Source organism: Bubalus bubalis, chromosome 15 (assembly GCF_019923935.1).
Source record: "Bubalus bubalis isolate 160015118507 breed Murrah chromosome 15, NDDB_SH_1, whole genome shotgun sequence".
NCBI lineage: Eukaryota > Metazoa > Chordata > Mammalia > Artiodactyla > Bovidae > Bubalus > Bubalus bubalis.
In genome coordinates, this window is record NC_059171.1 from 55029345 (window position 1) to 55055407 (window position 26063).

Below are 26063 nucleotides of genomic sequence, written 5' to 3' on the forward strand. Positions count from 1 at the left end.
TTTTCCCGTTGAAGTGGGTGAGTCAGTTTTGGCTGATGCAATTTTGTGTTTTTCGGGTTCTCGATTCTCTGATGCGAAACCCAGTGAGGGACTGGTAGGAAGGCTGAAGATTGATCCAACTGCCTTTCCTTTAGTCCGTATGATTGAGAGTTGATTGTAAGATGTGCATCTTAACCCATTTCTTTATTTTCCAAAATATCTTTTCTGTAAATGTCCTTGACCATGATGCACATCCTTTTTTGAGATCACTCTTCCAACGCTTCTTTTTTCCACTTAACTGCTCTCATTTTCTCTTTCTCTCTTCCTTTATCCTTATGTAGGCCTGACCAAAGATGGCAGTAATGAAAATATTGATTCTCTTGAGGAAGTCCTTAATATTTTAGCAGAGGAAAGTTCAGATTGGTTTTATGGTTTCCTCTCATTTCTCTATGATATAATGACTCCTTTTGAAATGCTAGAAGAAGAAGAAGAAGAAAGTGAGACCGCAGATGGCGTTGATGGGACGTCACAGAATGAAGGGGTTCAGGGCAAGACTTGCGTCATCTTGGATTTACATAACCAATAACTTTGATGCAGGGGCTGAAGTCACTGGCTTATGAACCCCCGAAGCAGTCTCCTTTTTCTTTCTTTCCTTCGCTCACCCAGGGCTTAACATGCAGTGGGGCAGTGTGATGGGACAATACAAGGCAACCATGTGATCTTTCCCCCAGTACAGCGCCTAACTAGTCCCTTGCTTGACTTTCCCACTTGAGGAAAGCAGCATTCTCCTCCTAGTGGTTCACAAAGTGCATTGAGAATGATGTTCTTGGTAGTATAATTGGTTTCTGTATCGTTTTGTTTCAACTCATGTGCTCACTGAACTAAATTCAGAAACTTAATAGATTGTTTTGTGATTAACCCTTGCTGCCTGTCCTTCTAACATGCTGTTCATTAAGATGATTACAGTGGAATTGATTATAAAAATATTGCTAGCATGATTCATGCCTTCAATGCTTCTCTGTTGATCCTTAACATGATTGATGTGTAAAATCATGGCTCTTTAAAAAGCTGATATTTTTTATTGTAATTTGTTTAGGTTGATTTGTCAGATGGATTAATAACAGATTTCAGTGTCACATTCTGTATTCATGGTGCTTTGAAAATAACCCCATGTTGTTGCCTTAGGGTAGTTCAATTGCTGTATTCAGATAGTAGTGTGTCTGAATCTTTCTCTCTATGAAAGCAAAATTTATTTTTAATTTCATTTCCAAATATACATCCAGAGAAAGTAATTTGTATTTTTCTTAAAGGAGGCTTATTACACAGGAAGGAAAATGTGAATATGTATCTTAAATAATGTTGTACATATTAAAATTATTCATCCTAAATTACGGTCTTTTTCCATTTTTTCCTATACTACCTTATTAATTGGCCATCAACTTTGGCTTAGGTATAATATGGTTTTTAAAATTAAATTCATTGAAGTGGTAATTCTTTTTTTGAAAATCTATTTTTGCCATTAGAAAACCTTAAAAACACCTTTGAATTAATTCATTTAAAATGAGTTTGCTTCGGTGATAGCAAGAGCAATGGTATTATTAGACATAGGTAACATGCATTTCTTAAAATGAGATTTCATTCATTCCGCACCTCAAATAAAGCTCTTACAGCTTAAGAGCGATAAGACCCAAGACTCCTATTTCTTTTTCCCTTTTTGAGAGTGGTGGTTCATGTTTTTACATCTTTTTGAGCCTCTGTGAAACTTAGCTTAGCTTTGCTTCTTTATAGAGCTTAACATTGGAAAATATTTGTGTTTTTTAACATTTTATTTAACTATAACTTCTACTTTTCAAATATTTATTCTTATTTTTTCCCTTTTAATCAAGTTGCTTTCAGAAAGTGGATTATTCACCATTTTTTTCAGAAGGGAATATGACCAATTTAGTTTCTTTTTTAGAAGTCTCTCTTGGAGGCTGTCAAAACAAGAGCCTTCGAGTAAAAGCTTCAAATCAGAACCCTAGAACCTATCAACTTCCCCTTGACTTAATATTTACATGTGTTGGGGAAAACTGTCTAGTTTGCTAATCTTACTTTTAAAAGCATTATTCATAACTCCTTTTGGAAACAGATACATGTGTTGTACATTGGGGCCTTCCCAGGTGGCGCTAGTAGTAAGTAACCCACCTGCCAATTCAGGAGACATAAGAGATGTTTGTTTGATCCCTGAGTTGGGAAGATCCTCTGGAGAAGGAAATGGCAACCCTCTCCGGTATTCTTGCCTGGAGAATCCCATGGACAGAGGAACCTGGTAGGCTACAGTCTGTGGGGTTGAAAAGAGACAGACAGGACTGTGAGACTTACCACACACGTACATTATACATTGGACAATGATCTCCTAATGCTTAAATGATTATTATAACCCTGGTTTGTTTTTTCCTAATTATTCAAGGAATATGCTTCATTCTGTTAATGTTTCTGACAATCAAAAGCTTCTAATTTTGGAATGTTAATATTTTGAAGCAAACGAGTAGGATTTAATAATGTTCTTTCTGAAAGTTTATTCTGTCTTTGTCCATATTTATAATGTTTTTTCACTTTGAATTTGAGTTCTGTGACAGATCAGAGTTTGTTAGGTTTAAGTTCAAAGGGAGTCTTAAGCTTCAGAGAAATTCCTTTAGTCCAATGTCTGAGATGTATTTTTTAAGGCAGTCTTGTTTCTTAATGCTTCATTGCTACTAACTCTAGAAGATGTTTGATCAGTTTATGAGAAGTAAATAATGAAATTTGTGTATTAAAAATGTTCAGAATCATTAATTTTTCATCAGACTGCTTTTTTGTCACAATACTAATGTACACTTTATGTACAGAAATTAATTATGCTGTATTTTTGTAAATGAAAAATAAGGATGTGGGATCCTTTGCCATTTTTTTGGTACCCCTGCTGATCAGCCCTTTGAAAAGCCTCTGGTGATGATAAAATCCAGGTAACTGGTGAACCCCTGACTTCTGTGACAGCCTTCAACTTGTGCCCATGGCTTGCTTTGGTGAGAAAATAAAGGTATTTGCCAAACTGGTATAAAGTACTTTGAAGCTGATCAAAGTGGTCTCGTTTACATTTTATTTACTATATATGTTATAGTTCTTAATCTTCTAAGGATTTATTGTGTCATTTTCTGTTTGATCATAGAAATACTTTACTAGCTTGTGTCTTTTAAGCTTAGGAACAAAAAAAAATGTAATTGTTAGTTTGAGTGTTTATAGTTCTTAAGGAATTTTACATTGTTCTATATTTTTGGTAAAGAACCCGCCTGCCTATGCAGGTGACATAAGAGATGCTGGTTTGATCCCTGGGTTGGGAAGATCCGCTAGAGAAGGGAATGGCAACCCATTCCAGTATTATTACCTGGAGAATCCCATGGACAGAGGATCCTGGCAGGCTAAGGTCCATAGGGTTGCAAAGAGTCATTTGCAACTGAAGCAACCTAGCACTCACGTACTTAACTCTGCGTTTCCAGTTTGGAACAACCTAAAGCACTTCTGAGTTCACATGGCCTTGTCTCTTCCGAGCTGCCCTTCCTCAGATGGAACTGCTGTTTGTCCAATTGAAAAGGCACTGAGTTCTCTGGAATTTGGTGCAAAAGCAAGGAGGTGGCACTCAGAAGACTTCATTTTTGCACTTCAGTTTCTTTCAGCCCTTATTTCCCCTGGGATGTCAGGGGTGCGATGTAAGTCAGTTGGAGAGGCATCTCCTGGGTACTGATGCTTGATGTCCAGCTGCCAGCTTGCTGTATCTTGCAGATGACTTGGACATGATGGAATGCTGGGTGATTCCTGCTTTTTCGGGCTTCCCAGGTGCCTCAGGCCATTGCCAGAGACATGGGTTTGATCCCTGAGTTGGGAAAATCCCCTGGAGAAGGAAATGGCAATTCACTCTAGTATTCTTGCCTGGGAAATCCCATGGACAGAGTAGCCTGCTGGGCTACAGTCCATGGGATTGCAAAGGAGTCAGATACAACTAAGCAACTGAACATCAACAATCCTTTTTCATCTTGCACTTGATTCTTTATTCTAGAAATTACCTCCCTGTTGTATAGAGCTGAATGCAAACATGTAAGAAAAACTGTTTTCTCTGCTTGAATTCTGGTTATTCTCATTTAGCAGCAGATGGAACAAAATGTTTCCTTGTCTGTCCTGATATTTGTAATTTTGGAGAATTAGCAAAAGCAGATAGAAGTAGAGACAGATATGAATTTGAACACCCACAGTTACACCTTTTGGGGACTGACACTCAGTTCAGTTCAGTTCAGTTCAGTCGCTTAGTCGTGTCCGACTCTTTGCTACCCCATGAATCACAGCACGCCAGGCCTCCCTGTCCATCACCATCTCTCGGAGTTCACTCAAACTCACGTCCGAGTCGGTGATGCCATCCAGCCATCTCATCCTCTGTCGTCCCCTTCTCCTCCTGCCCCCAATCTCTCCCAGCATCAGAGTCTTTTCCAACGAGTCAACTCTTCGCATGAGGTGGCCAAAGTACTGGAGTTTCAGCTTTAGCATCATTCCTTCCAAAGAACACCCAGGGCTGATCTCCTTTAGAATGGACTGGTTGGATCTCCTTGCAGTCCAAGGGACTCTCAAGAGTCTTCTCCAACACCACAGTTCAAAAGCATTAATTCTTCGGCGCTCAGCTTTCTTCACAGTCCAACTCTCGCATCCATACATGACCACTGGAAAAACCATAGACCCATCTTAAATCAGATCCTGCTCTATGAAACAAGTCATTTTCTGCATTTTGGGGCTATGGAAATTTCTCTGATCACCATGGATGTGCACACTTTTTATAAACTTCAGTGATGCAGACTTTATCATCACAAGCTGATTGATGAAACAGTATACTGAATTCTCTGCCTTGGTTATTTGTTGAGATGACCGTGTGACACACAGGAGTAGATATGAACTAAATTTTGAACTTGAAGTTGGGGGTGAGATTAGCCTGGTTGTGACTCCTCTTCAAAGCTGAGCCCAACACAGGGTATTTATTAAATATTTGCTGGGATTGGTCCTGGTGATGAGACCTTTAGGAATTACTCATTGTATAATAAAACACTGATTTAAAAAAAAAAAAAGCTTAAATCAGTGAAAACATTATTGGGTATATATTTTTTTTTCAAGAGAAGTGATTGACACTTTGAAGTTTAAATACAGTGACCTGACCTATGCTAGTAAAGGTCTTCAGGTGATTTTTTTGCTATCTCATTTGTATTTGAATCTGCATTTTATCTTTATTCATGCTCTCACTCTCTGGATGTAATCCCTTCGTAAATTTTTAGTCTTTCAATTCTCCGATGTTCTGATCTTCCCTTATCCTTGAGGGGTGTAAGGTTTGTAGCTTCCTTTTTTCGAAAATGTCCATGATAATATTGTTATGCCATCTATTTAAAAATAAAAAGAGAATTGGTGTAGTGTTTTTTGGTTTGTTTTAAACTTTATTGCCATAGTATTACTTATACATTTAAAAATGTATTTCTTTAGTTATGCCTCATTTTTTGTGTGTTTTGCAACTAGATCTTTTATTTTTTTTAATTGGCGTATTGTTGCTTTACAATATTGTGTTAGTTTCTGCCGTTCAGCGATGTGAGTCAGCCTCCCATTGAGGTCACTGCAGAGCATTGAGTGAGTTCCCGGTACTGTAGGCTCTCATCAGGTTTCTGTTTTGGTGTATAAAGTCCTTGCTTGTATTTTACAAAGACTAGACTCACGTTCTAGAGCAACAGGCTAACTCACAGGATCTTCTCTTAAGCATCTGGAGCTCATCGGTAATTGGCATTGAAATATATCATGATGCTTTGATAGGCAGGAGGAAGATACAAAACAGGCTTGGGGTGACTCACTGGTCTCACCAGGGACAGTGGGAGTGACTGGGATGACCTAAATATGACATGATACCCAGCCAACCGATTCTGTGACCAACTCCCTGAAAGCCTACTTGGGTTTCTGTAATGGAGCCAGTCTTCTAAAATTGTTGGTGGAACTGCAGGTCTGACCATTGGCTTCATGATTCAGCATTTTAATTTCATCCATAGCATTTCACTTGGAAAATGTATCTGAGGTAGTGTCTCTGAGGCAGTTGCCACAGTAACATTAATTACTTTTAGACAACTGTCTCAGGTTCTAAGAGAAAAATATAAGACCTGCTTTAAAAAAAATTTTTTTCCCCTAATTTTCAGTATAAGAATTCCCAAAGCATCAACTGAGCTATTAATAATAATCATTTTAAAACCATCAAAGTAAACTTACAGGGCAAAAAAGAAGCAAACATGATGATGCTTTTTTTTCCTTTTTTTTTTTTTTTTTGCCATTCTTTTTGCCCATAGCCACAAGGTAATGCTTGTCTGATCATTGCCTTCAATTAGAACATATTCTATCAATAAAAACAACTTTCATCCAAATAAAAGAATACCAAGATGCTTCTGTTTTAGACTCCAATTGATACAGCTTTCTCCATAGTATTTAGAAATTATTTTTAAAGAATTATTGTAGTATCATGAATTATATTGTTTGATGGAATTGTTAATTTTTTTTTTTTTTTTTTGCCCTCCTGCGCATTGGCTATAGTCATAAAGAGAGAAAAGAAGAAGAGGGTACGTTGTTGATTTTGCACAGTATTTCAGGGAGAGTCCACACTAGCCATTGATATGAATGATAATTTAATTCTGTCGAATTAGGAATATATAAAAGCAAAGTTTTAAATCACATATTTTCTTTTCTAATCAACTAATCTGATGTCGATTTAATATATTGGCTTATTTATGACAAAAATTAACTCTAGCCTTTTCACCAGTTTTGAGTACATCATAATATTGAAGGGGATAGTCCGATTCCCACCACTCTGCTTTGTAAGGGAGTATCTAGGCCTGCCAGTCAAGAATGTGTAGGAATGAGTGCGGGGGTGGGGGCCAGTAGCATCGTTAAAAGTGTTTTTTCATGCTTTATACTAATTTTTTTTGCACATTGGGTAATACTCATGAATTTTAAAGTTGTCATTAAAATAATGAGTTTTATATTTTATCTAAATAAACTTTATTGGGGAGTGGTCCAAGATAGCACTCAGTATTACCAGGTGGTGTGCTGTTCTTGATCGAGTTTAGGAAACAGTTGGGCTTTTGTCTGTGAAAGATAGTAGTCAGACACACATACACTGGTTTTGGTTATGTATGTATATCAAATAACCAGCCACATGGAACAGTTAATTCACATTTCTGTTTTTAATGTAGTCAGTGGTAAGATATAATATTACTTTATTTTCTCCAGAATGACAGTGGTGATATCTCAACCAAAATAAATGACCATTCTCACATGAACTATCACATTTGATGGAAACAAATTTCATGAAGAGAAAGAGGAAGGGATTTAGGAATGGAGGAGGACTCAATATAACAGGAGTAAAAATATCTCATATTGGAAGTGGGAGTGTGATCATGGTTTTGAGAAACGTAGAGAGGGGGTTCCGTGGTTTCCAGCAGGAGTGCAGTAAGTCTTCTACATATAGACCTTCAAGTTGAGAACTTTAAAGATGTAAACATGTGTTCCGTCAGTGTCAGGCATGAGTGACATTGCAGCTTCCGTCTCCTATTGCTGACTGTCCTTCAGCTCTACAATCTCCCATGTCCTCTCCCTCTTCCAGTCCTTCTTGCCTGTTCACTTGATGCCAGCCCTTGTATATACCAGCTGTTATACTGTACTACTGTAATTTTCAAGGTACTCTAAGGTTAAAAATGTTTTATCTTTGTGTGTTTGTCTTTTTATGTATTATTTGTATGAAAACTATTATAAACCTATTACAGTGCAGTACTATATACCTGATTGTGTTAGTTGGGTACCTAGGCTAACTTTGTTGGACTAATGAACAAATTAGACTTACGAATGCTCTCTCAGAATGGAACTTGTTCATATGTAGAGGACTTAAAAGGGTGTAGGGGTTTTCTTGGGACAACACTCAAGACCTTCACTATAGAGGACAGGTTGTACATGGTGCTGCGTCCACAGGGGATGAGCAGGAGTCACTAGATTTCCCATCCTGGTGTACCCAGGAAATGGATTGGCAACCTGGAATGCCACTTTGGAAAGTTTGCTGATGCATGAGTGTGAGAAAACATTTATGTGAACAGAAGATAGAACTGGGAGCATCAGCTGGCTGGGAATGAAATTGTAGGGAGGTGGTGTTGACGTTTGTTGTTTTTATTGTTTAGTCGCTAAGTCTTGTTCGAACTCTTCGTGACTCCATCAACTATAACCCGCCAGGCTCCTCATCCTCCACTGTCTCCCGGAGTTTGCTCAGATTCATGTCCACTGAGCTGGGGATGCTGTCTAACCATTTCAGATCTTCTGCTGCCCCCTTTTCCTTTTGCCCTCAATCTTTCCCAGCATCAGGGTCCTTTCCAATGAGTTGGCTCTTTGCATCAGGTGGCCAAAGTGTTGGAGCTTCAGCTTCAGCATCAGTCCTTCCAATGAATATTCAGGGTTGAGTTCCTTTAGGATGGACTGCTTTGATTTCCTTGCCGTCTATGGGACCCTTAAGAGTCTTTAGCATTAGTAGCAGCACCACAACTCAAAAGCATCAGTTCTTTGGCACTCAGCTTTCTTTTTGGTCCAACTCACTGACATTTGTTAGAAGGTTAAAAAATAAATGCATTATCAGAACTTTCATTTGCCTAGAGAGGAAATAGAAAGCCTTTGCAAAGTTTTTAGATGAAGAGTCAGTATATCCCTCTATAACTGTATAATTCTTACTTATGTAGTTTTTTATAGAAAAAGTTTGAAGCTATGGGGGTAAAGCCGTGATAATTTAGACAATAAAAAGTAAAATTCTATATAAATGTGCTGTCCTGTTTTTGAGAGGCAGTGATGACTGAGTGGGGTCCCCAGGTCCTTTCAACTCTGGTGCCTGTAATTAATCATCCGTGTCTAAGCAGAAGTCCACTGGCATCCGGGAACCAGTGAGAGGGAAATGTCATTCCCAGTAGTAATTAGACATTTCTAAAGCCAACAGTTCTTTCAGATCTAAAGCAGGTTGTGAAGTTAATTAAATAAAAAATAATTTTTTTTGAAAAAATGTAGTTTTTGGTTATAGATAGAGTAAGGTTCTAAAATGACATACAAATGATAGATATTTTTGTATGTTGGAGGAGTGTATTTTTTAAATGGTGAATTAAATCTGTTAGTGCATCTGTTTAACTATTTTATAGACAGTTATTTTTTAATTACCTTACTATTTTCTGTTTATAACCTATTTTCATCTTGTAAACACCAACAGAAGGACCTGGTGGGTTAGCCAAGAGAAAAACCAAGGCTAAAGGTATTTTCTGTTTTTCAAATTAGCCTTGAGTGAATCAAGTTTAATGCTTGAAAATGCATGACAGTTTATAGATGTGTTTTGTAGACGCAGCTACTAATGCTAAACGTTACCGCTTTTTGGTTTTGGGTGCACCTTTGGTCATAAGTAGTTTTATCAAGATTTCGTTAAAGAAATTTCTGCCTCAGGCTTTTGAGTAATTTCCTTTTCAAATTATCAAAATCTTGTAATAGTCTTTAAATTACACAGACTAAGTTTGCAGTATACATATCCTACTTTTCTTCTAAAACATTTCTTAGTCTAAATTTTTTAGTTAAGTTGGAAATAGAGATGAATTCATCAGTGATTGATTTCCTTTCTCCAAAAGCTGTTGATACTGCCTTAGAGCACAATTAAAGCTAGTGTGATCAAACTTGTAGTTTTCAGTAAAGTGAAAACTTATAATCTGGAGCACTGCATTATGCCAGCATATAATTTGCTATATTTGATATTTTAATTCATTGAAAATCATTACACCTGTTAAGCATTCTGTATGGTCTAACACTTATTATTGCAGGCTTATTTTATATCCCCATGGTTTTTCTTGTTCACTTGAAACACTTGTAAATATTTCTGTCCTTTAGGGAGAGGGGCATGGGGAAAGTGCATGCTTTTTATACATATATATAAACTTACAGTATTTTTTTGTGTTCAGTGCTTGGCACATTGTAGTTTGATTTTGGTGAAACATTAACAGGTCAGACTTTTACTGTGTGGTTTATAGGGTTTGTGATTTCTGCCTTAATTTTAAGATGAAGAAATTTTAATGTTTTAACTTTAGTATCCCACCTGAATAATTCCTGGGAAGAAAACAGAATTTTTACCATTTTAGTCTTATGTAAATAATTATGAAATAAATGGCCAATAAAGTATAATTTTGCCCCTTGATCTAGAGAGGCAAATTCAACATTAAAGATTTAATATTTTAAAACTGTGTGCAGAGTAAGACCTGCCAGCTTTGTACTAGCATTTTGCCTTTGCCAGCGACCTTTTCTGTGTTACTCTGGATGGTGCCGAAGGAGAATGAGGACTCTGAGGATGGTTGGTGATTTATGAATTCTATTGTGTATTTTTAGGAGGTTTCAATAAAATTGGGAGGAAGAATTGAGTAACATTTTGTACTGCATAAGTTTTACATGATTCTGATGTGCAGAAACATCCTTCATATTTTATTAAAGAAATCTCTTTTTTGTTTCTGCTTACATGCTACACTATACACCGAACACCTGGCTTCTCTTATGATTTCTTAATGAGAGAAGCAAGAAGCTGAAATTCAAAGGTTTTGCAGTCAGGACTGTTAAACTTTATTTAAAGCAAGTTGAAAGCAGCACCTGTTGCGAGCTTTGGAATCACCGGTAGATTCCATTCAATTGTTGTCTCTCCTGTGAGCATGGGCAGCACAGGTGTTAGCTTGGAGTGGCGCTACATAAAATAGCAGAAAATATACTTAAAGGAATACTGATTCCATGATGTTGAATAAGAATAGAAAAGAAGTTCTCCTTGTCATTTTAGATACTATAGATAACAACCTTAAAATTTCACATTCATGGAAATTGTATTTTTCTAAACTCAGAAAATTAAATGGTATTTAACTTTTCATTGGTGCAATATATTTGTTTCCAAGGAATGCAAATGCAAATACTTTAAGGACATAATTTTTTGTTAGAGCTAAAGATTTTAAAATTATCTTTGTGCAGATACTTGCAAGTTATGGAAAATTTGTTCTTACATTGCCAGTGTTCCTTTAATTATGTTGTTAATAGCTGTGAAATGTGAGTTGTTAACACTTTGAGTAAAGTGCTGCCTTTGTGGATGGGCTCATTTTATTAATCTTGCATGTTAACCTTGTTTTGAGACAAACACAATATTGCAAGCTAGAAAAATATGATTCTAGCATTTCTTTTATAGCTGATACCTCATAGAGGTTTGCATCTGTTGTTGTTAGCCAATTTAAAACTAGTGGATGAAAGTCACTTTTTGAATGATCATCTCGTGTGTGGGGAGATAGGAAAAAAGGTAATTCTTTTGCACTAAGTTGCTGTCTATGAATTGAGATGCCTTCAATAAACATTCTTTCCTTTAATTGGAAAACCTGGAAGTTAAAGAACTCACTAAAGAAGAGCTCAAGAAGGAAAAAGACAAGCTGGAGTCAAGGAAAGAAAGTAAGCATGAAGAGCGAAAAAGGGGGAAGAGAGAAAAAGAGGATGACCGGAAGGATAAGAAGATTGCAGATTCAGATACTTCCAAGAAAGAGGCTCCTAGGGGTAAAAAAGACAGAGAAAAGGAGAAAGTGGGACTGGAGAAAGGTACTAAAGCCAAGGAAAACAGGAGGAAATCCATGAATATCAAAGATGTTCCTGGTAAAGTGGCACCCAGAGACAAAGATGAGCGAAGGGAAGAGAGAAGCTCTGCCAAACACGCACACTTAGCCAAGGGAAATAACCAGAAAAGAAAGAGCTAAAGCTGGAGCAGCAGCATCTCAGGAAATGGTAATAATCTTCATCGTGATTTGCTGCTAAAGGGCATAGAAAGCTTAGTATTGCTCTAGTTGGGGAAGATGTGTCATGTAGCCAATGAATATATTTATTGGTGCTCAGCAAATAAATTCTTTGAAATTGAGGTACCTGTCTCATGCTCCTACGTTTAAAAGATGAAGTTTTTAAAAATTATGTAATACAAATGTGATATAATAAGGTCTGTTTTTATTAATTTATTGATCATATATCCAGATAAATGTATATGTAATCTGAATTGTAATGAATTTATTAAAATAGAATATCTTCATTGAAGTGAAGTAAGAATTTTAAACTTTTAAATAGTATTTATACGCAGAGTGATTTGTAAGTTTTATGAATGAGAAATAGGGAGTTAGGAAGTTACCTTCTTTTTGTTGGCTGTTTTTCTTCCCTACTCCTCTTTCCTGCGTTCCCTTTCTTCTTCACCTACTCTTTTCTTTCTCCACTCCCTTTCTCGTTCCCCTTTTCCTTCCTGTCTTTCTCTTCCTGCACCGCCCCCTGCCACCCCCAAGCTCTTCTGAGGGCATCTCCTCAGGATGTCGCCTGCATGTCTCGCCCCCATGGCCCAGCCAGCTCCCCCGTTTCCCTGGGGACTGCCCCTTCCTGAGGCTCTTCCCCACTCAGCTCCACCTTCTACATCTCCTTTCATTCTCTGCTGCTTGGTCTTGTACAATCTGCTCTACCTCCCTTTACACCCCTCCTTGCCGCCTCACTCCTTACCCCTCCTCAGTATCTCTCCCTTTCCAACCATCTGTCCCCCACCTTCTCCTGTCCCTCAGTAAACACTGGATATTCACTGTGTTTTGAGAATTCTAGAACCAGCCTTGGATAAAAGAGAATTTTATGTATAAGAACAATTTTAGAACACTTGTTTATGATATCTTTACAGACGCAGAATCATTATAGAAGGTTTTAATTATTTCAAATTATAATGTGCTTTCATTTTATATCACAATTTTTCAGTTCTATTGTTGGAATGGTGCATATTTTTCATATTTGATTGTATCATAGTTGTTTACCATTTCTAAGGAGTTGCCAATCTGAGATCTAACTAGAGATCAAAATTGAATTCAGAAAACATTTAATAAAATGAAATTTCAGTAAGAAGTACTTTCTGACAAATAGTCTGTGCTGTTCTGCATGAAGTCTTAAGTCTTTAATGGTGACTGCTGGCAAAATTCAGTTACTGAATTTGAGGGGAGCACCCTGGTTTGTTGTAACAAAATTGTAAGTGCTGCCACAAAAATTTTATTTAAAAAAAAAAAATTCTTCAGCTTTTTCTATGAAGAGCTTTTAAAAGCAGAGATTTTGGCCCAACTAAAGATATTTCAAGTCAGAAATGAGGAAGCATTAAGTGTAAAATTTTCTAAAAGTATTGTGCATGTTTTATAATACTGTGGCAGCTTTTCATGCTTAAAACCAAGCACATGCATTCATTTAGTTGACAAGAATTCCAACTGATATAATAAAATTACACAGCATGGGGGCCTAGAGAATATCCGGTCTAATATCTGTAACCCAGTCCTATGATTTTATTGTTTAAAAACAGGCCCAAAGAAATTGTCACGTGTTAATTTTGGGTTTCATGTGCTGATCAGTCTGAATTATGTTGTTCTTATAGATCAATTCTAGGAGCACAGTAAACCACAGAGAATTTTATGGCTCATTTGATTGGCAAATGTGGGGCATTGGCTTGAAGTGAATATTAATAGATCTCAAGTACACACCTGTAATCAGAGCTGATTCTTCCTTGCTCTGTCCTCAAGTCTTGGTTCTACTGATCTATATTTTACTTTATTCTCCATGGAGCTTCTACCACTTGATGAGGGTGGTAGCCTTCCACAGGTGCTGGAAACAATCTTTCTAGTTTAGCCGTCCTTGTGCAAAGACGCAGTTTTCTGGGCTGGCTCTGGGAAAGAAGTCGTAGGAGTCCAGCTGTCCTGGCTGGGTCTGGAAGCATCTGTGGCCAATTCTATAGTTGGGGTTGGGTCCATCTTCTCAGGCTGGCTCCTATACATAAATCTTTGGGTGAGGGTTGGGGGGTGGTGTCCCTCTCAAACCATGTGACATTTCCTACAGAATAGAGTTTCTGGGAAAAGAAGAGGGAGGCTCTGATAAAAGCAGAACTATATCCAGCAACCATATAAAATTATAACCTTTAAAAAACATATCCTGATGTTTGATCTTGCCAAGATAAATGGATTGAGTTTTTAAATTTATGTACCAAATTTCATGTTAATTTCTGTACAGATGACTTTTTTTCCCCTCCCTTGCAGAGGAGGGCAGAGAATTATAATTACCTTTAGTGAGGGCATTCTGGTAATTTTTACCCTAGTTTTTGAAGGACAATTAATCCTACAGGGCATAATGTACATAAATGCTAAACTTTAAGAAATTGGTGATAAAAATTTAGAAAAACTAATCAGTGTAAGCAAATAAACATGTTGTTTTTTTTTTGTTGTTGTTGTTCTATTGTTTTGTCACTTAGTCATATCTGACTCTTTAGGACCTCATGGACTGTAGCCTACCAGGCTCCTCTCTTCATGGGATTTCCCAGGCAAGAATACTGGAGTGTTGCTATTTAGCAAAGCACTTGAAAATATTTTCGTTCTATCATTAAATTTTCCTTTGAATCACAGCTCAAGAATCAAATTGAATTCAAACTTCTCTATTAAACATCAGAAACATTTCAAGAGCTCTTATGAACTGGGAATTGGCTTATATTCTTTCCTTCTATTTTCTTCAGTAAATAAAGCTGTCAACTGAATTTTATTGAAGTTGACATAACACTTTACCCAGATGCATTGACACTATTCACCTGAAAAACTTAGGGCAAGATACGCTTTTGGTCATGATTAATGGGTTAAGATTATGCTTGCTTCCTTAGTTTTACTTGCTTTTTTACTCCATACATAATTATTTCTGCATTCTGCTGCTTCATACTGGTTAGTTTAGACTAACTAAAAACCAAAAGGTCACCCTTTGGAAACGTCAGCTAAAAATAGGGACAAAATTTCATAATTTGCAGTAGTTGGGAGTTAGAATAAGTCCTGAAAAGTGAAAGTTAAGTACTAAGAGTATAAAGTATAAGTATATATATCTTATATCACTAACAGACTTCTTAAGTTGCACTAAGAGATGATGCATAGAATTCTAAAAAGTGATATTGTTGGCATAATTTTCCTTAAACTTTGTATGACAACACTTTGCATGTAAGAAGTAGTCATAGTATAGATGGTCAGATTTTCAAAAATGTTTGAGAGCCTATCAGTGTTTCCAGGAATCTTTTATCTTTAGTGTTCGAAATACTTTCTTTGGAAGCACTTTATCATCATTGATTTTTTTCCCCCTTCAGTTGTGATGTGTAACTTCTGTGTTTCATTGGTTAATAGCTGTATGTGTTATTTCTACCATTGCTTGTAATCAATCATTTAAAATATTATTTTTTAACAATATTTTTTATTTCATTTTATGGATTTGCATTGTGTACAGAGTCCTGCAACATTTCAAAATGAGGGAGAAGCTAGTAAAGAAATTGACGTATATCCATCAGCATGAAAGTTTGAGTGAATCCCAGGGAATTAATTCTACAAACAGTTGGCTTATAGAGTATTTTGTAGTATTGTGGCCATACAACTTTGTAACTTCAGAGGTATCATAATGATTAGTTGGGTGATAAGGAATTCCTGTATATACTTCTATTATAAAACAAAGGTAATTAACAAATATGATTTTAAATGTTAATGTTCTAAGTTAACGGTAAATGTCATTTTCCATGAAATGAGTCTGATGATTTAAACTGTGTCCTCTGACTTTAATTCCTTTCTCATGTATCCCCCACTGTTTCTTCTGTTAATGTCCATTGATAACAGTTCTCCAAATTGATTACTCACTTAATTCACTATAAAATGTATCTTGGAAATGCTGGTTTTTCCTCTCCTTTCCCTCAAGGTGGTTGTGGGAACAGCTGGCATTACCTGTGTGTGAGTGGCTGGTATGTTGTCAACACTCATGTTTCCCTTTTTTGGGGGCAGAATAGTGGTAATTATTCTACCAAGTTGTTTCAGTTAGTCATTAAAAATTTGGAAGCATTGGGGCTATGATTCCCTCTCCCCCTTTTTATCAACAGATGGTAGGACACATGCTTAAGTCCTTTATCCTTTGCAACTAATGTATTTTTGTGAAATGGGTGTAATAGGTCCTACTTTACTGAGATCTTTGAGAGGGACATATAAAAGTAATTCTTTTATATTGTTACATATGTATAAAGCCACAACAATGCCTAGTTAAAAGATACTGCTTAAACAGAAGATGTGAAATGTCAAGCCTAGAAAAAAGTAATGAAGAAATAAAATGTAGTCTTAAGTATATGGTATAATTGAGAAATTTCATACCTAATCTAATCATGAAAAACTTACTTACAAGTTTGCTTTGTACTCAGAACACATTTTTCCATAGAAGCAATTTTATGGTCTTCAGAGATTTTGTACGCCAGTCCACAAAAACCTATTCAATTCCTAGTTTCCAGTTTTGCAAGTCTCATTGTAACTGCGTTTCTATGGAAAAGGCATTTGTCATTCTTCCTCAGAATATTAGGAACACATTTGGTTTTACTTCTAAGTATTTTCCAGAATTCTTTTGATCGCATGTGGGAATCTATTCAAATTGGCTTATGTGGACAAAAAAGCATTGATGCACTCACTTAACTGTAAAGTCCAAGGGTATTTTTAGGTTTTGGCCTTTGGTTATGCTAGGTCTGGGGGCTTGGAGAGTGGCCTGGATCTCTCTCTCCATCTTTGGACTCTCTCAGGAGGTGGTCTTCCTTCTCAGGTAACCTGGAGTCCCCTGTGGCTCATTTTTACTCCTTATCCATACAGAGTGGGGGATGGGATCACAAAGCTATGACTACGAGACCACGGGCCTGTGAGTACCACCCTTAAAACTGTGGGGTGATGGGAAGACCAGTCCCTCAATGCAGATTAGTGTGCTTTTACCAGAAGAATTAGAACTCGGTGCAGGGTAGGCCACACCGTGAATATTTGTACCCTGTACTTCATCTGAACCAAAGGCAGCAGTTCATGGAACTGTTTCCCCCTCTCTCCTCCTCACTCTGTGCCTCCTGCTGCTGCTGCCCAAATAGGAAGGGTTGGATCGGATAAACCCGAATGGGTATCTCAGAGTTAGAGTGGTGGGAATAGAGAGAACTCATCCCAGTTGTTGGAGAGCAGTACCTTTAGGTGATTAGAGGAATGTAAGAGAATTTTGTCATTTGATAAATACAGGTGAATTGGGTTTATTTTGTTGTTAAGCTCTTTACATTTTACCCTGGTTCTATCTAGAGAGAAAGTTTTTGTTCTTAGGGTGAGTATTATGTAGCAGACCAAGACAGCTTATTCTCATGAAAATATTATTTGAAGTACTTGGAAAAAATCCTTAGTAACAATCTTCCATGTCATACCCTGCCTCCTCTACTTGCTTGAGTATAAAAACACATAAACTAGATGTTTATTACCAATTTTGGTTGTCATTTTTACGTAGAAATCAATTCCTGTAAAAACTTCCATTTGTAAGCCCTGCAGAGCAGAAAATCATCTATTTTTCTTTGTTTTCATTTGATTTCACTTTGTATATGTGTTTATTACTCTTTGTTACCATCTATACATCATAGAAGGCTGTCTGTCACTTCTTCCTTGCCTCAGTCATTACTTCTCTTGTATCCTAAGAGGTTAGCAGAAGGTATCTACTTAAAGTTTCTGTGTTGCTTTTGATAATGAATTAAAACCCCACATGCTGTGTCATCTCTCTTTCCCATGTATTGATTCACGGGAGATATAGTCAGTCTCTGCAATGTACTGGGAGCTATTCTAGGCCCCGGTGAGAATAGTCCCTGCCATGAAATGCTCTGACATAAACAGGGGATGGAGAGAAAAATAAACTGGACTGCTGCTTGTAGTGCCCACCTCCGCCTGCCTCCAGTGTGCTCCCACGCTTAAATCCACTTGCAGGATCCAGCTGAGTCATGTCTGTACTCACTTTCTCTGATCCTCCCGGGTGGTCGGACTGTGTACCTTTCAATTTTCATGCTCATCATTTTGCTTCATTCCTGAACTTTGTTATTAGACTATGATTTAAGTCCCATGCCTAAGTAAAGTTACATATCATAGTAACTGAGATGCAGTGTATGTGTATTGAAAGGAGAACCCGGGTCTCCTGCATTGCAGGCAAACTCTTTACCATCTGAGCCACTGGTGAAGCCCATTGAAAGGTAAACATACAAAATAGATAATTAAAATATATTTTAGGTCTGTATACACTGTTAATAATATTAGAAAGCTGAAAAAAAATTAAAGAAAAACCCAGAAGCTTCAATAATTGTTTTTGACCACCTTGTCAAAAGGAGGAGGGTGGGGGGTTAAGTTTGTTTCTTTAGAAGAAATAAAGGAAAACAGTAACTGATGGGAAAAAGTGTATATTTGCTGGATTTAAATTATTTCATGTAATTCTTAAAAGCCTTGTAAGGAGGTACTATTTTATCTGCTTTCTGTATTTGTGGAGACCAAAGTTGTAGCAGTGGTTATGTGTCCAAGATGGGATTCAAATGGAATTCAGATGGAATTCTTGGTTCATATTCCTGAGCGCCTATACATGACCTCATGTTGTGAGATGTTAAACTGAGTCCACTCCATTCCAGTCTATGTGGAATCCTTTCATTGGTCCTGAAACCAGGCTCTTAGTGATCTTTGGAGCAGTGTTTAATTCTTCTGACTTGTCATCCTCTTCCTGGAATCTGTCTGTCCATCTTGGGTTGTGTGAAGTTGCTTTGAATCTGGAATGGCTCTTACTGTATGTCAGGGGAAGCTCTTCGAGTTCGCAGCAGTAGGACTGCGTTTGGGGTGCCTGCCAAGATTGTATCTGCTGAGTATGCAGGCCAGGAACAACAGTGAGGATTAGCATGGCCAATTAGTACGAGCGCCTTTCTGCTGTACCGATTTCCCAGAATGTTTCTCAAATTTCGTGTACCTGTTAGAATTGCTCTTGGGCTGTATCGGTTTACGCTGTTAGACTGCTCGCATTTGAAGCAGTAGCAGTCCCGAGTACTTCCCACATGAACCACAGCAGCCCGAGTAACCTGGATGGATAAGATCAGTTTTTTATTAGTCTGTACACCACTGAATTAGTGAAGATTCATATAAAAGATTGAGGAACTATATTTTAAAATATCTTCGCTTTTATGTGCTAAGTGTGTGATATCCTATGAAGCATCGTATTATGCATAATCCTTATTTCCCCAGATTTTGGTGAGGAAGCAGTTTGTGTGTAATTCTTGTAAAAAGTCGATCCTTCACTCTTAGAGTAAGAGCCAGGTTTTGGGGAACTTTCTGATGCTCAGGGCTAGGCCTGTGCTGTTTGCCTGTGTTGGCCACCTGGTCCTTCCTCACTCCTAGCACCTTCCCTGCTGAAGAATTTTGTACTTGCTGCTCCAAAGCTTTACCTGGAGACTCTTGTCTAGTATAACTCATAAGGCCGGGTCCCTGATGTCCTCCTGTAATCTGTTTCAGTCTTAATCAGTAAGTCCTTTCCTCATCTGTTTGTTGTGAATAGTCCCACCCTCTTTCCCAAAGGGTCTGTCACTTTCCCCATCTCGTATACTCTAAAGAGTTCATGTTTCTTATCTTTTTACTGTTCCCTTCCTGTGGGTCATAGGGGTTTTGTGTGTTGGTTTTCTATAGAACAGCACTTTGAGTTGAGCTTGTCTTGTTTGGTTCCTAAGTTGTGTCTGACTCTTTTTGTGACACCATGGACTGTAGACCACCAGGCTCCTCTGTGCATTTGATTTTCCAGACAATAATACTGGGGTGGGTTGCCATTTCCATCTCCAGGAGATCTTCCCAACCCAGGGATCGAACCTGCATCTCCTTTATTGACAGGTGAATTCTTTACCTCTGAACCACTAGAAAAGCCCACCTTGAGTCAGTAGGTGCTGAATATTTGTTGTATGAATGAATGCAATATGCAATTTAGTAACTTTTAAAATGTTCTGTATTTCTGGAAGAAAAATCCATTTTTTCTTTCCCATGGTGGTCTGATATAGTTGGGTAGTATTGAATAAATTAAGTTGATATTGGACTAGGATAAATGTGTCAGGTAATTAAACTTGCTGTTAACAGTTGATTTAAAGTACTCATTTCATTACTTTTTATAACTTCTTCCATTTTGAATTAAAATTGGAGGCAAAATTACACAGTTATTAAATATAAACTTTTTAAAAATTTATTTATTTTAATTGGAGGCTAATTCCTTTACAGTATCGTGGTGGTTTTTGCCATACAGCGACATGACTCAGCCGTGAGTGTACACATGTTCCCCCGCATCCTGAATCCCCTTTCCCACCTCCGTCCTCACCCCATCCCTCGGGGTTGTCCCAGAGCACCAGCTTTAGGTGCCCTACCTCATGCATCGAACTTGCCCTGGTCATCTATTTTACACATGGTAATATACATGTTTCAGTGCTATTCTCTCATATTGTCCCAGCCTCGCCTTCATTTTTTTTTTTTTTTTCCTGATTTATCTTATGCACTCAAAGACCTAAACACAAGATATGTTTTTAAGAGAATTCGATGATCTTCCAAATCATACAGGAGCTGTTGTGGTTGGCTTGCAATGGTCATTCAGCCCTAGGTAATCACCATCAGGCAATTGTGGTCACTCTGCTGCTCTTGCCAGTGGAGGAATAGAAGTGGGTTTTGGTTTTGACTATTAAAATGGGAAGAATGGTAAGAACTTGCAGGAAAAATTTCTTCAAGCCTAAGAAAGAAGTGGAAGAAGAGGTGGTTCTTTGCTTCTGGACGAAGTCTTGTCTCAAAGAGGACCTTGCCGCCCGGGAGACCTGATTACCACCCTGAGGATGAAGCCAGTGCTGAGAGCCAGCCAACCTGCTGTTAAATAATAAATTTCCTTCTTGTTCAAGCCAGTGTGAGTTGGTGTCTTGTTATTTGCAGCCCCAGCAACGTCAAAACCAATACTTTCATTTCATAACCTGACTGAATATTTATTTCAGTGCTACATCCTTGCCATTTGTACCTCACAATAAATCCAGTTTGAAAACCTTTCCTTTGCCTTACACGTGTTTATTTTTCTTGTTTAGTTTTTGATTACTTTTTGCCTAAACTCTTGTACAAGACATGGATTTACCACTGTTTTCTGGGGAACACTTATTCATGGATTCATGGGCTAAAATGGACTTGGGTAAGAAAAAAAAATTGGAAATGCCAAGAGTAAAAGCTTTCATATGGGTTATCAAATCAATAAGAATTATTCTAGAATGCGTTTTCATTAAATGTTAGCACCTTTATCAGAGTCTAGGGAAGGAAAGATGTTAATAAGAACTTCAGCTTCTCTGAAGTTTACAAAATAGTTTATTTTTGTGCTGATTTCACCTCTGGAAAATCACCATGACTAGGTGTCAGTAAATTTACAATTCAGCTGCCACTTTGGACAGAAAAGAAAACCGCTCAGTATTTTCTGTCGTTATGGGCTTCCTCCTGTTGTGTTTCATGTTTCACAATTTCAACTTTAGAGACAACTCCCATCTGGTTGTTAGGGGCAGTGTGGTTCTGGGTATTGATGTGTAGTAGTAGTTTTCAGGCACTTTTGCCTCAGATTTTTTTCAAATGAAAGTTTTCTCTAAATCCAATATGAATGGGATTTTCAGGCAGCTTAAATCTTTCTTGTTTGATGGGGACATATTTTACTGCTTATCGAACCCATGGAGCACAGTTTGAAAGCCTGCTACAGACAGGCTTAGTAGAATGACCTTGTAATTTTTCATCCAACCTGAGATACTTTTGAGAGTGAAATAATTATACCAGGACAACAGACAAACTGGAAGTGTTTGGGCAAATTAGGCGTGTGGTACTGAAATGGTGGATGATGCTAGAACTCAGATGGGCATCTCTTTGGTAAATAGTAACAGGGAAATTGATGAGTCCCCGTTCCCTCCTCTACAGCTCTAAGCCACTCTGGTACAGCTAGAGCCGGGACCCTGTAGAGTCTGCCCCCATTTAAAAAGCAAAGCAGCCCTTCGCTGGGTGCACCCCGTCCTTGGGCACCTGCTATGTACCAGGTGCTTTCTGTGGTGCTGAAAGTGCAAAGATGAATCTCTTGATTCAGAAGATGAAAAGTTTACCCTATTAATTCAGCAAAACTTGGCCATGGAGAGGTCCATACCTGTCCCAGTAACAGTTGAGAGCTCGTAAGCATAGGTTATTTAAGTGGAAAAGTGTATGGGGGAGTTTTCAGCCTTGAATTTGGATCTTGAAATGTGATGTGTTTTACTAAAGGCTTTCATCTCTTACCCCCACCCCCTGAAAATGAACTATAATTAGGATCTGTGCCTATTTGTGTATGCCCTCTCTGGAATCTATAGTTAGGAGCAGAACACGATTGTGTGCGTTGGTGTTTGTTTTCTAATGTTAGATTTTTGCGTAAGTAGTGTCAGAAATGAGTTCCTAGAGGAAATATCAGTGATGAGGTGGGGTCCTGTGAACTCTGTTTCAGTCTTTTTTAGGATTTGGGAGACGGGGTAGGAGTATGTTTTTGTTAATGAGAGAAAAACAAAGAGCTATAAAAGAGGGAATAGTCAGGAAGAGTAGAAGAGTAAATGAGGATCTCCCAGATTACAGCAGTATACCTACATTGAGTTAAAGGTGCTTAAAATTAGAAAAGGCCTCTCTGTTCTGTCCTGACCTTTTCACTCCAGCTGTTGACATGCAGACACATGCCCTTTAATATCTGCTCCTGGTACAAGACTCTCAGTGGGGTAACAGAGAGCCCAGGGTTTGGTAAATGGAATTGTCAGGCTCATGACAGTCTAATTTAGTTTTCAAAATTGTTGTATTTAGGATGCATTTTAATGTGCTACATACAAAATCTCAAAGAATTAGCAATATATAAGATTTTAGAGCAGCATTGACTTTAAAATCATCTTTTGTGTTAATATATCCTGATGTCTTATTTTCCTTAAGACAAGAAAAGCAGAAGAACTTTTTTTCCCATATTTTTTATGGAATTTTTAATGGAATTGCATGTGTTAACTTTAGAAGGGTGTACATAGTGAGTTATGTTTTTTTTCTTATATTTAACTATAGTTTTCAAGAAGAGTAATTAATTATATATAAATCAGAGAAAGGCATGCAGGCAATAAGAGTAGAAAGTTCCAGTACCATCTTAGTTGTCTTATTGCTGAATTTGGAGTTCAAAACTTAGAAGTTCCTTAGTCACTTATGAACGCGAGAGGAGATTGAACCCATACTGAACTTCTTTTGCCAATTTCAGGCATGACTTGTTATATTTTATTTTACTTATTTTTTGTGACTTAATCTTTTAGAGATTTGTGAATATTCAAATAATGATTTATTATTTTTTAAATGAAAGGTTAATTTAGGTAAAGAGTTGTTAAAGGCCCAATGAATTCAAAGAAGGAACTATTTTCCAACTTTATTTTTTTATATCAATATTCTCATGTAATAGAAACTGGAAATCGTTGAATAACTGACAATATTGATGAAGTGTTGGGAAATATTATTTTACTTGGTTTAATGTGTCAAAAAATTTTTAAAAAGAAAAAAAGAAACTTTAAGTTAATTTTGTGAATAAAAATGCAGGCCTTAAAGAAAAACCTGCTCCAAAGACAACAGTGCCACCAGAAGAGGCAGACATGTACCCTTGGCTGGAAGATCAGGTTCTGGAGAGCCCAGGTAAGCTTTCCTCTGATTCTGACCAAACGCACCTAGCTGCATCCCAGGTACCCAAAGGTAGCAGCTTCCAGAGTCCTGTCTTATCCATAATTTTGTTTTGCAATGATCGCAGAATAATGAAATACTGGGTTAGCCAAAAAACTCGTTCCATTTTCCCATTAGATGTTACAGAAAAACCTGAACAAACTTTCAGGGGTTTGGTGGGCCAACCCAAATCTTTTTCTTCTTGTCTTCTGAAATTTTATAGTAAACTCTCTTTCTCTTTTTCTTTTTTTTTCTCCTAGAAAAAATCCACAGAGGATCATTTTAATTTTTGAGATTAAGAGTCCAGACACAGAAGGCTTCTCCTTGTCTGAGACCATAGTTGAAACATCATGAACTAAGTGCTGTGTTTCTTGATTCCAAGTCCAGGATAACTGTGCCATATTATATTGAAAGTAAAATTAGACAGGTCTTGGACATTTAGTTTTGCCCTCTTCTGTTACATTATTTAATGAAGTAGGTCTATTGGGCTCCCAGTCTTTTTAATATGAGTCTCCTGTCTACAATGAAAGACTTCTCAGGACTCCTTGGGATCATCTGTGAAGCCTGTTTTATATCTACATAAATTCACACATGAATTCAAGTATTTCCTCAGTCAAGGGCCAGTGACCCTTATGATAAAAACTCCTGAAATCTCTTAATAAATTGGTAAATGAAGTCTGATTCCATTACTCTCATTTCCTATTGATGCTTTGGTTTTTATTATGAAGTACTATTTCTGCACATTTTCTTTTACTCTGTAGTTCTCAAAAGATTTGGTTTCATTTTGCCACCTATTGGAAATGTTAGGTATGACACTGCATTTTTACCAGCGATTTAGCCACTGAATCCAGATGGTAGTTGTGTGGATTTTATCACTATATATTGGTGAATACTGTTTGGTTTACCTTTCTTCCTTTTAGTAAAGATCAAAATGTTGCTGTCAGTTTTTGTTGTTCAGATAATCCCAGGAGACGTTCCTGTCTGTCACGTTCCTGTACAATTGCCGTAATCATGCCTTGACTTCGCAGCAAGAGTGATATTTTTTTCCTTTTTTTTTTCAGAATTTAAATACATATTTGAATTTAGCACCTTAAATTTTACTTTGTACTAAATTAATTTTTAAAAACCTTGTTTGTCAAAGCTGGTACTTACTCTGAAATGTACCATTTGCTTTCTCTCTTCCTTTTTTTTATTCTTTGTTAATATGACTTTTTGCATATTACTGATAACCTGTCCCAAACTTCCAAACCCTTCAGTTTGTTATCAGCTCATATCCTTTTCAACTTCTTGGTGATATTTGCTTTGGTTTAAATGTTACCTTCCCAACCTTCCTCTTATTTGAGTCTCTACCTTCTGTCTTCTCTAACTACCTAGTCTATAACAGAGGTACATACCTCTCATTAAAAACACAATAAAATAGCTGCCCTCCTTGACCCCTGCTCATCAATCGAGGAACCTGGTGGGCTGAAGTTCATGGGGTCACAAAGAGTTGGACACAACTGAGTGACCAACATTTAACTTGCACTTGATCCCTACACTTGTTTTCATCTGCCTTCCAGACCCTCTTCTCACCGTACTAGCCACACTTTTGAAAGAAGGATTTGTAGTTGCTTTTTTGTCTTATTTTACACTTAGTCTTTAACTCATTGCAGCCTGGATTTTTTTTTTTTTAACCTTTTAACTCTCCCAAGGAGAGAGGAGGTCCATCCAAAGCTCATGAAAAGATGGAACAGATGGTGTATTCGCCAAGTTCAAAGCCAGCGCTGGTAGCAGGTGTGACTGGAGAGGCATGGGAAGGCTAGATTGTGGAGGTCTTGTATTGCCTTCTGAGGTTTCAAGGAGCTTAGACTTTCATCTTTTCAGGCAAAGGGAGCCATTAAAGGGTTAACAGAAGAACAGAGTGCCAATCTCCACTTCTCTTTACTCACTTTATATTTTCCGCGGTTGGTACTGTCAGCAACTTTAAAACTGGGAACTCAGCTGGGAAGCTCTCGTGGGCATTGTGTGAGGGCAGAGCAGAGATTGGCAGGCTCCCCTGGAATTCTATGAGAATAGGTATAAAAGTAGTTTGTGAAATGTAAGCATCTGTAAAACTAGAAGGCACTCTGTGTGCTTTAGAAACGGTTTTGTAGAATAATTAGCAAAATAGAGTCTTCCGTTTTTTTCCAACCTGAAGTTCAAATTGACTTACTCTGTTTTTGTCATTGAAGATTACCTTCTCAGTATAACTGATGTCCTCGGTGTTTATCTCATGTGATGGCATTCATGATATTAAGTCTGGGGCTACTTCTATTTGGGGAACATAGATGATGGCTGTTAGACAGGACATTTGTAGTAGTGTCAATGTAGTTATAGCTTCTTGTTTGTGTATGATGTTGCAATAAGCCTAAAAATACGATA

The 26063-nt window shown here is 37.5% G+C and overlaps 1 protein-coding gene across 10 annotated transcripts in view; it reads left to right on the forward strand.

The window, feature by feature from the left end:
• ASPH (aspartate beta-hydroxylase) overlaps positions 1–26063 on the forward strand; it is a 185143-nt gene that overhangs the window by 35640 nt on the left and 123440 nt on the right. For 8 of the 10 annotated variants that reach the window (XM_025265354.3, XM_045162814.1, XM_044928743.2 and 5 more), the window contains one exon: positions 23547–23639. In XM_025265354.3, coding sequence (XP_025121139.3) covers positions 23547–23639 — 93 coding nt within the window. Of the gene's footprint in view, positions 1–9289; positions 9332–11466; positions 23640–26063 lie in introns of those variants that run through there. The other 2 variants (XM_044928748.2, XM_044928749.2) reach the window with 1 other exon arrangement.